The following is a 12,929-nucleotide window of genomic DNA, read 5'->3' as shown; positions in this document are numbered from 1 at the left end:
TTAATGTTTCTTTGCCTGGATGTTTTGGTCCCTCAAGCTTTGTGACTAAAAGCTAAGCCAAGGGTGAACTCCTTCACTTTATCAGCAGCCCCAGGGTCAAAGACAGGGGTGCAAAGAAGTCTCTCTCTCTCGTGACTTGCAGGGCTGGATGGCCTTTCTCAACGCTGTGCCCAGTATAAGAAAGATGGTGCTGACTTTGGGAAATGGCGTGCTGTGCTGAGGATTGACAACCACTGCCCATCCCAACTTGCAATCCAGGAAAATGCCAACACCCTGGCCCGCTATGCCAGCATCTGTCAGCAGGTGCTCTTCCTTCCCTTTGGGCTTAAAAAACAGGAGGCGAGAGCTTTCTTTAGAGTCCATCTTTCCAGTTTCAGTACAACCACACGTGACCCCTCCTTTTCTCTCGTGGCATTTTTCATTACCTTTGCTGTAGCCAGGTGTGGTAGGGAAAAGATGTGGTTTCACAAGTCAGCTGTGAGTCAAAAAAAAAAGGCAAACTCTGCTCACTGCAGCCCTCTACCAAAGCACTGTGAGCTGAGTCTTAAAAGCAATAGCTCTTGAGGCCAAGGCACTTACTTGTCTTTGCTCCACCATGTTCAAGGACATGATTCTCTTAAACCCCCAGCTCAAGGGTGACAGCTCTGATCTAGTCCCCATCCAAATAATTTCTTAGAGGACGGTCGCCTGATGCTTAAGTTTCCAATGTATGTGGAGTCTGGGATCCAAGTTAAGTCTGATTTGCTTTAGCGGGTGCTATGTTGGGGTTACCTGAGTTGTGGGCACCTGGAGATTCCCAGTTAGAATTGTAAACACTGCTTGAATTCTTTAATTAACCCATGCAAGAGGCAGCTTTCTTAGTGATTTAAGCTTGACTGTCCTAAAAGGGTGACAGCTAGGTTCTGAAGTAGTTAGAGTAGTCTCTAGAATAAGACATAGAAATTAAGTTTGCATTTATTTTACCCCATTCCCAGGAAAACTTTTCCCCGCTCACTGTTCTATTTTAGCTAAGCCACAAATGCTCACTAGAGATCCCATTACATTTCTTTTCACTGTCTTTAAGTTACCTGTATGGTATTTCTCCATAAGCACTTCATTTTATACCAGTTGCAACTGTTAATATCTTCCTAAGGAAAGGATCCCAGTGAGCAGAGCTTCATTCTGTCCCCTCCTTTTTCCTTTTTAGAATGGGCTGGTACCCATTGTTGAACCAGAGGTAATTCCTGATGGAGACCATGACATGGAGCACTGCCAGTATGTTACTGAGAAAGTAAGTCTTAAATATAAAGATCCTAACACCACTTGAAAAATCTGTTTTTAAGCAACAGTTGTTACTTCATATATATCAGCTGTTATATAGGAAGCGTTCTTCAGTTAGAATCATAATGTAGCACTGAGAAGGTAAGGAGGAGTTATCAAATTTTCTACTCTTTGGGGGAAAGTGGTATGCCCGCTACAGAAAAAACACAGGATCTGCAGTACCAAGACTAGGGCTTGAGAATCTGTGTTCCCAGTTGTGGACCTGAGGCAAGTCACATTAACTTTCTGGACCTCAGTTCCATTATGTATAAACTAAGACATCTGAAATAAGATGAGGCTCCTATGAGAAACTGTAATTAGAAAGTATTTTTTTTCACATGTGACTTTCTAAATTAGCCAGAGTGTATCTGTAGGAAAGTAAGAGAGTCATAATAAAACCTGACCTCAGTTTCTCCACTTGGAAAATGCGGTGGACTGAAATGAGATCTGAAAATACTTCTGTCTCTAAAATGCATTTTTATGATCACTCAGCATCTACAGGGGTGGAGAATGGGGACCAATTTAAATGTTCACAGCTAACTAAATCAAGGCAGGCTCCATTGGCCAAAGGGAGTAATGGGAAGGAAGGTGTGAAGGGCTCTAGGAAGCAGAGCCATGTCAGTGGTCCATGCAGTGAGAGTTAGGGGAGGGACAGCAAGGACAGGCCAGCTTGGCTGTGCTCAGTGGCTGTGGTCTGCAATGCATTATTCTGACTAGGCCTAGGGGCTGGTTGGGAAGGCTTGGCCAAGAAACATATGGAAATTCCTTCATCCTGCATCCCTGCAGTGTAAAAGTGCCAAGGTCAGGTGACTCTACAGCAGGCTCTGGGTTTCACCTGTCTGGACTTCTTGTCCTTCAGGTCCTGGCTGCTGTCTACAAGGCCTTAAATGACCATCATGTTTACTTGGAGGGCACCCTGTTGAAGCCCAACATGGTGACAGCTGGACATGCCTGCACCAAGAAGTATACTCCAGAGCAAGTAGCAATGGCCACTGTCACATCTCTCCACCGTACTGTTCCTGCAGCTGTTCCTGGTAAGGTTTCCTTTCTTCTCTGACTTGAGGTCTTCATCCTTGTTCTTTGAAGGAGTGCCACTAGCCTTTGCGCTTGTCCAGGAGTCTGCTTCTATTCATGAAACAGACCTCTGCTGTCCCACAGGCAGCCAGTACTTCTCCTTGCATTCTGTGACACCACCTATTCTGAGTCTGTCCAGATGCACACTGTCGGAGCCAGCCGACAATCGATCAGGTCCAGAAACCTGTGCTACAGGACTGAGAAAAGAAAAGACGTAACAAAGAGACAACAAGACAAGAAAAGTTGGGGTTGAGAGGGTCTCACTCTAGCCCGCAAGACGCTAGGTCAAGAGTGGACGACGAGTTTATTTCTTGCAGTCAATTTATATGATTTTAACCGATTAGCTCATACATTCCTGCCTGGAGGCAAAGGTATTGTTTTAAGGCGTGTACTAAAACCATTAACTTGTATATTGTTACAGACATCATTATTGTTTACAGTTCTTGTAAAACTAAGATTAAGAGTTCCTGGAACCAAGATGATAAGCTAAGACATTGTTCCTCTAGGCTAACATCATGACTCGTATATATTTAGCTCAGGTGATTGTTCTCTAAAAAGATTACTGATTTGTGTGCCGATTGTATCTCTCCCTCTGAAGGTCCTTTGTGACTTAGTAGCTCAAGGATATTTCCTCGGGCATTAGCGCACCTGGTGCATTCTTTAGTAAAAGGTGTGGCGGGACAGAGATTGTTCTGACTCAGTTGACCTTTGAGCCGGGCGCCCCGCACTGTGGGAGTTTAGGCCCAACCTTTGTGCTCGGCAGCCTCAATCTCAGAGCCTGGCGCCCTGCACTTTGGGGTTTTACGCCCAAGTTTTGTGCTCGGCAGCCCTCCGTCACCAGCGGCTCCCCGCACACACTGTCTGTTGATTTCTCAACATCTGACTGCCCTCTTATTTATGAAAGCCTTTCTCCCCTTAGCCCAAGTAGCCTCAGCGAGGGCAAACTAATTTCTCCAACCCAGTCCTTTTGCAAATCAATTAGAGGAAAGACTGAGATGCTACGTTTCTTTTAGGCTCCTTGCTTGCTTTCCCAAGCAGGGAACAGAGCTGGGACTAGCAGAGCGGGATGGTTTCTCTCCTCTCAGGCATCTGCTTTTTGTCTGGTGGCATGAGTGAAGAGGATGCTACTCTCAACCTCAACGCTATCAACCTTTGCCCTCTACCAAAGCCCTGGAAACTAAGTTTCTCTTACGGACGGGCCCTGCAGGCCAGTGCACTGGCTGCCTGGGGTGGCAAGGCTGCAAACAAGAAGGCAACCCAGGAGGCTTTTATGAAGCGGGCTCTGGTAAGACGCTACTACCTCTTGTATACTTTATCAAGTGAATACCTGGGACCGGGCTCTCATGGCCTTCTTCAGGCCATGAAGGTATCTCCAGAGATTGTCTACCAGGCATTGGAAAATGTGGCATTAGAGCTTAGCAGGAAGGTTAAGGCTGGAGAGCGTTTTGAATTATCCACACTGGGAGTAGAGTTGATGCCAGCAGATTGAAGGACAGTTTCCACAGAGACAGATGAGAGAGCCAAGGAATGAACCTAGGACACCTCTCATTTTGGGAAGATAAAGAAGAGAAGCCACCAAGACAAGCAGTGATAACATATTAAGATGAACCAAGGATTCTGGGAACAGACAGAATCAAGTGTCAAGGGATCAATAACAACACACTACGGAAAGGTTCAAAGTAAACGCCGAGAAAAGGCTGATATTGGCATTAAGGGGCATTATCAGTGACCTTCAACAAAACAGGTTCAGTAGAGGAAAGGTGCTCATTCAAGATGTTTGGCAGGAAAAGACCCAGAAAAGTTATCAGGAGAGATGAGAACAAAAAAGGGTAACTTTTTTTTTTTTGAGCATCTGCTATGAGCCAAGGACCGCAGTGAACAAAGCAGACACAGCCACTGCCTTCAGGGAACTTAGAGTTTATCCAAATACGAGAGAGCTTGCCATGTTTAAATGTAAAGCAGAAGGAGCCAGAGGCAAGATGAAAGACTGAGAGAGGACAAGGACTTAGAGGAAACAGGGCTTCATGAAACTAAATATTATATACAGGTGGCAGAGTTGGTTTTAGGAGTGAAGAGACAGCAAAGAAGAGACAGAATGAGCTTGGAATCAGGTCTGCAGTGGTTTATCACTCATGACAAGTGAGGACATCTGTCGAGAGGGGTTAGGGAATGGCGATTTCAGTCTTTATGGTGGGGAACTTGGAATAGCTGTTGAAGTAGTCTGCTAGGAAATTGACCAGAGGTTATGGCCAAGCATAAGCAGGGTGCAGCTGAAATGAGGGTAAGGTTGTGGGATGTTAACTTAGATCCTAAATTTTCCCAACAGCCGCCTTAAGCATGCAGGAAGATTCAAATCAACCTAAATGGGAAAGAGCAGGGTTGAAGAGTAAAAGTTTACTAGGGAGGTGGAAGAGTGCCGAATTTGAGTGATAGTCTTATTCAGTTTGCTGATGGTAGAGGAGGCTGGGCTAGGAATCAGGTGTAGCCAGTTTAGTGATGAGGCACTAAAGGAAAGGAAAGATTTAAAGAAGCTAAAGAAATCATCTCAGGGGCATAAGGGAGATAGGAGACTTCAGAGGTAGTGCTTTACCTCGTGACAAGGATGGCTATCTATGGCTGTGCTGGTGTGTGGCTGATGAGGTGGGAAGATGTAGCTAATAAGATGGAGGGATTTTGAAAGCAAGGGTCAGAAGGGCCATCCACACGAAAGAAGGGGTGCTGTTTATCATCTGGAATGGTGATTCTCAAGCCTAAGCGTGTATCCGAATCACCTAAGGGCACATTAAAACGCAGGCGGCTGGACCCCAGCCACTGAGTTTGTGATTGAGGAGGTTTGGGGTCAAGCTAGAGAATTTCCATTTCTCACAAGTGCTTAGATCCATGAAACCTAACTTTGAAAAATTACTGTAGATGGAGAAATAAGTCCTGGAGAGATCAGAAAATAGCAACTGTGACTTGAAGACACGAGTCTGCTAAGTAGCATTCAAATGTGATTATAGGTTTCATAATTCTGGGCTCACCTTTAATTGGAATTTGCATGATAACAAATGATATTACAGTAACAACTAGCTAAAAACTACATAGTCTTATGGACAAATATAGGTATGAAATGGAAAATTTATTCCAAAAAACTTTGTTTGCTAATGAAACTTCAGCCGCACCTGCCTGATGCCCAGCCATACATCTAGTCTGTTTCCCAGCAGGCTAATTTCAACAGCTATTCCAAGGTTCCCCATGTTGGGATTGAAATTTCCATTTCCTTATCGCTGTAAGAATGAGAAGTTTCTCAACTTTAATTTCTGGCACTGTTGTTGCAATATTGTTGGTACTAAAAAACCTTCCCAGTAACTGACACAAACCTCAGGCTTGCCTGAGAAATGCTCAGAAAACTGAGATTTAAAAAAAGGGAGTAACATTTTATAGAAGGAAAGGGATGGTATCAGCAGCATTTTAAGGAGACAAAGAAATCCATATGGAGGTGGAGCTGGTTTCAGTGGGAAGCAAAGGGAGTCAAAGCCCAGGGTTGCTCTGACTCAGTCTCCTCTCTCACACTTGTTTTTTAGGCTAACTGCCAGGCGGCCAAAGGACAGTATGTTCACACGGGCTCTTCCGGTACTGCTTCCACCCAGTCTCTCTTCACAGCCTGCTACACCTACTAGAACCCGAGGCCAGCCAGCCTGGCTCGCGCACATCTAGGTGTCTTGATAGGAGGATCGAAAGGGAACAACAGCCTTTCAGCTGACCCTGGAAATTAGACAAAATTAGATTGGAATCCTGGGAACACAATGCATGTTAAATTCTTAGACACAAGGAAAAAAAATCAGTCATTGAAATGCAAGTCTGAATATCAAGGATCTGATGAAATTTCACACAGTAGTTTCTTAACAGTATTTCCAGCTCACCTGCCCCAGAGTGTCCATCTAAGAAAAGAATAGACTTTAAAACAGAATCAGTTCCCCATCCAAATAACCAAGTGAAACACCTCATAAGCTGAGTGCAGAGAAGTGCATCGTATTAAACAGTCTTAGCAGTGGTAGGTTATGACGGAGACAGCTGCAACCAAAAAAGAAATAAAATGTTCTACAAATCTTCATTTTGTATCAGGTTTTACTTTCTGCTCTTGCTTTCAAAGGGCTCAGTATGTTTCAATACTTCTGACTCTAGTAGACATGACTGGCATTAGTGGTCAGGATCGTCAACTTTGGCTACTCACTGGAATAACCTGGCAAAATTAAGAGACCCAGATGCTCAGGCTACACTCCAGCCAAGTTTGAGAACTGCCAACCTAGATTTCAAGTTCAAAGTTATTTAGAAATGAAAGCAATTCATAATGTGAAGCAAGCTACAATGTAAAATAATTTTGAGCAAAATGTGGAATATAAGAAGAATGTGACTTTGATGCTTGAAGCATTCCTCTTCAAGTGACCCAGGTTTGGTGACACAGGACTGCATCTTCCTCTGCACAGGCAAGTACACTACCTAGTTTTGCGGTAAATAATATTCACATAATTATATTTTATTTGCTTCCAATTTTCAGAATTAACCTATAGAAAAAGTGTTAAAGACAACCATAGTTACAGGAGAGAATTTAAACATGATAAATTTGGACAATATAAAAATAATGATTTAAGTGACAGAAGCTGGGAAATTCCAGGGGGAGAAGTGAAGAAAAGCAAAGGGAACACTAGTTTACTTAGTGCAAAGTTAGTACTTGAAATTGATGGATTAAGAAATAGTGCTTTGGGGAGAGGGAATAGCTCAGTGGTAGAGCATGTGCTTAGCATGCAGGACGTCCTGGGTTCAATCTCCAGTACCTCCATTAATTTTTTTTTTTAAATAGTGCTTTAGCAAAAAAAAAAAGAAAAAAGAAAAGAAATGGTGCTTTGAGTCTACTAAAGTAATGAAATGGATATAAATCATTAAAGTAGTCATACCTATAATTAAAAGATAGGAGAATGTAGTAAACTAAATTCTTTGTCTTGAAGAGTACAAAGATAAATGATACTACTTAGAGTAAATAAATTAGGAAATAGAAGCATATGCATATGATTTAGAGGAATAAGAAGAATTAGTTCAAAGGGACCTCGGAGGAGAAAGACCTGGGAACCGGGTACGGGGAAGATTTTTACTTATTACTTGCCTCTACAACATTTGAGTGTTTATGTCCATGTACCTGTATTACTTTTCTAAAAACAACTACCATGTAGTCTTACAAGCAATTCCAACCTACCATAGAGGTCATTTAACCCAAGGCTTTCATTTTACGGTTGATAAAACCAAGCCTAGAGCAATTGAATTACTTGCTGATGGTCATACATTCAGGCTTCTTTCTCCTGTAATGGACACATGGCCAGGGAGGAGGAGAAGGGCAGGGTAACAGGCAGCGCTCATTACCTCTGCCACCAGTGCTATAGCTCTTCTGCATTTCTTACTGCATTCATTCACTTATCAAGTGGTCGATGTGCTGAACTGTCATAAATGCTGGTAACACCTGGTGTGACAAACCACTTCTGCCAGAAAATTTTTTCTAGAGCTTATTCAGCATCACTGACCCTAAGTTGTAAAGAAACCCTCTTAGATTCTCATTTATGGGTTGAGCATAAATTTATTACCAAGGCTGAGATATTTATGTCTTTTGGTGAAGGCTGGATTACACTTCACTGGGGGTGAGGATTTATAGAATGCATTTTCCATGGCTATCATCTGATTTATTTTCCTGACTAAGGCACTACAGTTGTATTTGAGATCTCAACCCCGGTAGTTTCCTTCATTCTCAGTAATATGAAGACCAGTGTTGCGAGGCTACAGGCTTCAATTCCTATTAACTGTATGATCACTGAGTGAGTGATCATATTCTAGTAGTACTGAACACCTACTAAAAATAAATCCTGGTACTAGGCCATTGAAAGTGATTAAGAGACAATTCAGCTTTACGGTAGCCATGGCATTTGCATATAAGACAATTAAGTTTAAGTAGCTAAGCAAGAAAGACAAATGCCATTGACCAGTGGTTGGGAAGTAGGGAGGAGAGTCTGTCAGTATGGCTGGGTGCAGAAAGGGAGGAGATGGCATTTAGGTTGGACATCATGGGATGGCAAAAGGGAAAGAACTCTTTGAAAAGGAACTAACAGCCTTTGTGTAATAAAACACTTTGATAATTCACTGGGAGAAGATGATACCTTGAAGGCATAAATAGCAAAATCCCAGGCCACCAAAAAATTACTAAATGCTGGGAGGAATAAAAAGAGAATTTGGGTTTGCTCTGAAGAGGAAGGGGGAGAGAAGGGAGGAAGGGGCAAGGAAGTGAACAAGGAGAAGAAATGAGAAAGGAGGGGAAAGGGAGAAGGTAAGGAGAAAGCTAGGGCAATGTGGAATTGTGGGGAGGTGACTAAAAGACTTTTGAGAAGGAGAGAAATATCAAGCAGTCTGAACATATTTGTCTTCTTGATAGGAAGGGCTGAGTTTCAGATATGAGTCCACATCTTCCTTCACAAAAAAAAAATACCAGGACAATTCATAATGTCAACTGATTTACATCTCTTTAGTGAGAATGAGAATATAAGCCTCTAGAAACTCGAAGAAATCTTGGAGTAGGCTTTAAGCAAAGCAGGACTGGGACTTCAGGACCATCTGGTCTAGCTGTTCTAGGGTGAAAGATGCCAGCTGACATCTACATTTCATTCTTAGCAGCAGTGGAGGAAACTGGTGTCCAGTGTGCTGAGGAAGTTGTTCCAGGTCACATAACCAGTGGGTGAGACTTAGGCTAGTGTGATTTGCAAAGTCCCCTTGAGAGGCAGCACTCATGGTGTTAAACAGCACAGATTCTGGAGTCAGACAGTCCAGGTTCAAATGCTGCCTCTGCCACTTCCAAGCCAGGTGACCTTGGACACCTTATACAACCTATTTGTGGTTCAGTTTCTTCATCTTCAAAATAAAGAATAGTATTGCAAATTATTGAGAGAGTAAATGAGTATACATTTCAATTACATGTTCAAAATTCTTTGTCCACAATTCTAAAATCCAAAAAGCTCTAAAGACCAAAAGTTTTCTTCCAAGTTTGCAGCAAATTATTTGGTGGCACAACCTGACTCAAGGCTGTCATCTTGATTCCACTTGATGGGACGCAGAGATGTTTTAATGCGTCTGATTGTAGGTACTGACTCAGACCCTGTAGAGGGAGTTATATAATACATAGCATAAGTGCTATATCTACTCTCCAAAATATGAAAAATTGTGATTTCTAAGGCACACATGCCCTCAAAGCTCTCAGATAAAGAATTGTGAACCTGTCTTTAGAACGGTATCTGCCACACTTCTAGGGTTAATAGATGAACTATCCATACTCAGCAGAGCCCAGAGGGCTCATGTAATGCTTCCAATTCCCTAAGCCTGTTTTCTAGAGAGGATGAATTGAGAGACAGGAGCAATGGAGGAGCTCACCACAGCCAGTTACAGCTCTTTTTTCCTTACTCAAATAAACATGGTTTTCTGGCTGTAACACAGTCTGTCCTAAGGCTCCTGAAATAGCCTAACACTCAGTACTGGGAATCAATGTATGTAGACATATAAGAAAATTAGTCAACAAGGATTCTTTAGCATCTACTGTATACTTCGTGCTATAAAGATACTATGTGGTCCTTGTATGCTTACCATTGAGACGAGGAAGACAAGGCTACAGTTAGGAAACAAAATGGTACATACACAATAATGTGCTAAAGTACTGTGGTATAGGGAGGTTCTGAGATCAAAGGAAATGGGAGGAATTGCAGACAGTTTATGGCTAGTTAGGTGATCTAGGGATCTTAAGCCTCAGTTTCCTCATCTGTGAAATGGGATTTGCTGTGAAGTTAGCACAGGTATAGTGCCAGACACAAATCATGATTAAATATATTTCTTCCTTGTCAGTTGCCTCTTGAAGAATGAATGGCAAAGGCACTTGAGTGGAAGTGAAGAGAATTAACTGTGTCCTGACTAAGATTGTATATTTTGAAGAAGTGGAGTGGCACAGTGGAGGGGAAAAAGAGATTGGGCAAGAATATTATGAAAAGTCTTGCCTTGAAGTAATGAGAAATAGGAACCTGTGAATAATTTCTGATCAGGGAATAACATACTAAAAGGGTCTTGCTGAAAATTAGTTTTTAAAACAGAAGATGGGGAGGAAACTGGGAGCCAGCTAAGTGTACATAATAGCAGTCTGACATAGGTCCTAGCCTTCTGGTGGTGGAAGTCAGTGAGTGGACATGACATCTTTAGACTGGGGAAAACAACCACCAAAATTTATCCTTATGTAGTATAACTATTTACTACCTGTGCAATAAAATCTCCTTGTATTGCAACTTGAGAGGCAAGTACTGGGACAAATAAAAATTCAAAATTATTTTACATCTAATTCTCAAAAAGAGGCTTACGTACATGCATAGATTCAGCTCTTTGAATTTGGTGCCCCAGTGAAATGTAGAGCATCTTCTAAACACTGATACCTGGCAGTTCACAACAACCAAGGTTAGGCTGTAGCTCAATGTCTCAGGTGTCAGAGAAATCTACCCTGTCCTCTTATGATATACAAGGTTAAGTCATCTTTCTGCAGCCACTTGCAGCTTTCCCTTGTCCTGCTCTGGTCTTACCCTGGGGGAATTTACAAGCCAGAGATGTCAGAGTGTACTTCTTGGTTCCAAGGACACAGTGATTGTCATGTGATACTGAGGCTTGTCTTAGCCATTGGACTGACATGAGAAGTATGTTCATTTAAATATGTAGACTGAGTAAAGATCACCTTCAGCAATGCTTGTGTGCATCATCCAATTTGTTGAGGGCTTGAATCAAACAAAAAGGTGAAGGAAGGCAAATTTGCTCTCTCTCCAAGTGGGTTATCCATCTTCTGTCCTTGGGTATCAGTACTCCTGGTCCTTGGGACTCTGTGGACTCAGACTGAATTACACCATTGGCTTCGTGGTTCTCCAGCTTAAGGACAGCATATCGTGGGACTTCTTGTCCTCTATTAATCACATGAGCCAATTCCTATGTTCTCTCTGTCTCTCCATTTATTCTATTGGTTTATTAGTTCTGTTTCTTGGGAGAACCCCAGAACGTCTACTAATTAATATTTTGCTTCATCTAGTTTAATTTTCTTTCAAAATTGTTTCATGTGTTAATTCCCACAAGGAATTTGAGTAATGCTATTAAGTTTAGTCTTTTACTTCAGTTGGGCCCTAAACAAAACCCCAAAAGCTCTCTCCAAGTTTTTGTTTAGTTCTCTCTTCCATTGTCCCTAATTGCTACTCCACACCTTTACTACTGACAATGCTCCCAACTCTACCCCTCGTGGTGGCCACCTCTCTTCCTTCCCTGATTCTCAAAACATGAATTTGACAATTTTTTGAAGCTGAATCACCTTAAGTGCATTCTATTTCTTCCCCTTTCCCCAACCAGACACTAAATCTGTCCTCTTTCCTTTTTTCCCAAATGGGAGAAAGCCTCCAGAGTAAATTCTTCCAATAGCACTAGAATTCATTTTTGCTTATCTAATAATTCAATTTCCACTTACTCTCCTTTATCTTCAACTTCTCCCTCAACTGGTTATCTGTTCAGAACGGAAAAATACTTATTTTCTTTCTTTAATCTCAATCTACATCTCTCTTTATATTCACAAATAATCTACTTTTTATTCCTTTTTACAGACGAGTAAAATTTAAGTGGGTAAGAACAACTGAGAAAGTGTTGCCAATTATTTTGTAACTGAAGACATACATTCAACAAACCATCCCATAAAATTGCTATTAGTTTATAAAAGGACTTTATTTATTTAAAAGGGGGGCATTATTTCAGAATAAATGTGATTTAGGTCTTTAACCAATTTAGTTTTTTTTTTTTTAACAAAGATACTACGTTGTCCTTCCTTTACCATTTGAATGTAAAACAGTATAAAACTTCTCTCCGTGAACTGGCAGTATTTGGGAATTGACCTACACTTTTCAGACACTATTTAAGCCCCTGAAAACTGGCTCTTCCTAATTTCAGATCTGCTGTTATACTTATTAATGACTTTCTAATTATCCAATCTAAAGGACACTCTTCAACCCTTCCTTGAAGTCTCTGCAGCACTCTTCCAGGCTGCTTTCCTACAACAGTCATCACTACCTACTGGGTTTTGATACTTCTGGTCCTTCCTCCCTTGGTCTCTGAATCTTGCCCATCCACTAAAGAAGAGTGGGCCTCAGGATTCCATCTCTGGATTTCTTTTCTTGCTTTATTCTTTCCTTAAATCTTAATTCATTTCTGAACACTGGTGAATTCCTAAATTAATTTCTAGCCCAGATCTTCCCTGTTCACCATACCCACATCTAGATATCTCTGCTGTCTCACTGATAAACAAAACATTACATGCTCAAAAGCTTCAGTAATTAATCTCCTCACTCCAGACCAGATGCACCTTTCTCCTCCCCCACCTTCTTAGTGAATAGGTATACCAACCATCCAAACCCACCTTGAATCTTTACTCTGCCTCATTTTCCTCATCCAATTAGCAAGTCTTACTCTTTATTTCTCAAGCTCATCTC

General features: G+C 41.7%; 1 protein-coding gene across 6 annotated transcripts in view; it reads left to right on the top strand.

The window, feature by feature from the left end:
- ALDOB (aldolase, fructose-bisphosphate B) overlaps positions 1-6,469 on the top strand; it is a 40,112-nt gene extending 33,643 nt beyond the window's left edge. For all 6 annotated transcript variants that reach the window (XM_072958980.1, XM_072958981.1, XM_072958983.1 and 3 more), the window contains 5 exons: positions 143-303; positions 1,187-1,270; positions 2,159-2,333; positions 3,459-3,658; positions 5,937-6,469. In XM_072958980.1, coding sequence (XP_072815081.1) covers positions 143-303; positions 1,187-1,270; positions 2,159-2,333; positions 3,459-3,658; positions 5,937-6,032 — 716 coding nt within the window. In that variant the 3' untranslated portion in view covers positions 6,033-6,469. The remainder of the gene's footprint in view (positions 1-142; positions 304-1,186; positions 1,271-2,158; positions 2,334-3,458; positions 3,659-5,936) is intronic.
- The last annotated feature ends 6,460 nt before the right edge of the window (positions 6,470-12,929 follow it).

Source organism: Vicugna pacos, chromosome 4 (genome assembly GCF_048564905.1).
Source record: "Vicugna pacos chromosome 4, VicPac4, whole genome shotgun sequence".
NCBI classification, from domain to species: Eukaryota; Metazoa; Chordata; class Mammalia; order Artiodactyla; family Camelidae; genus Vicugna; species Vicugna pacos.
Note: the sequence above shows the minus strand (reverse complement) of the source record. Positions and strands in the feature narration are given on the sequence as shown.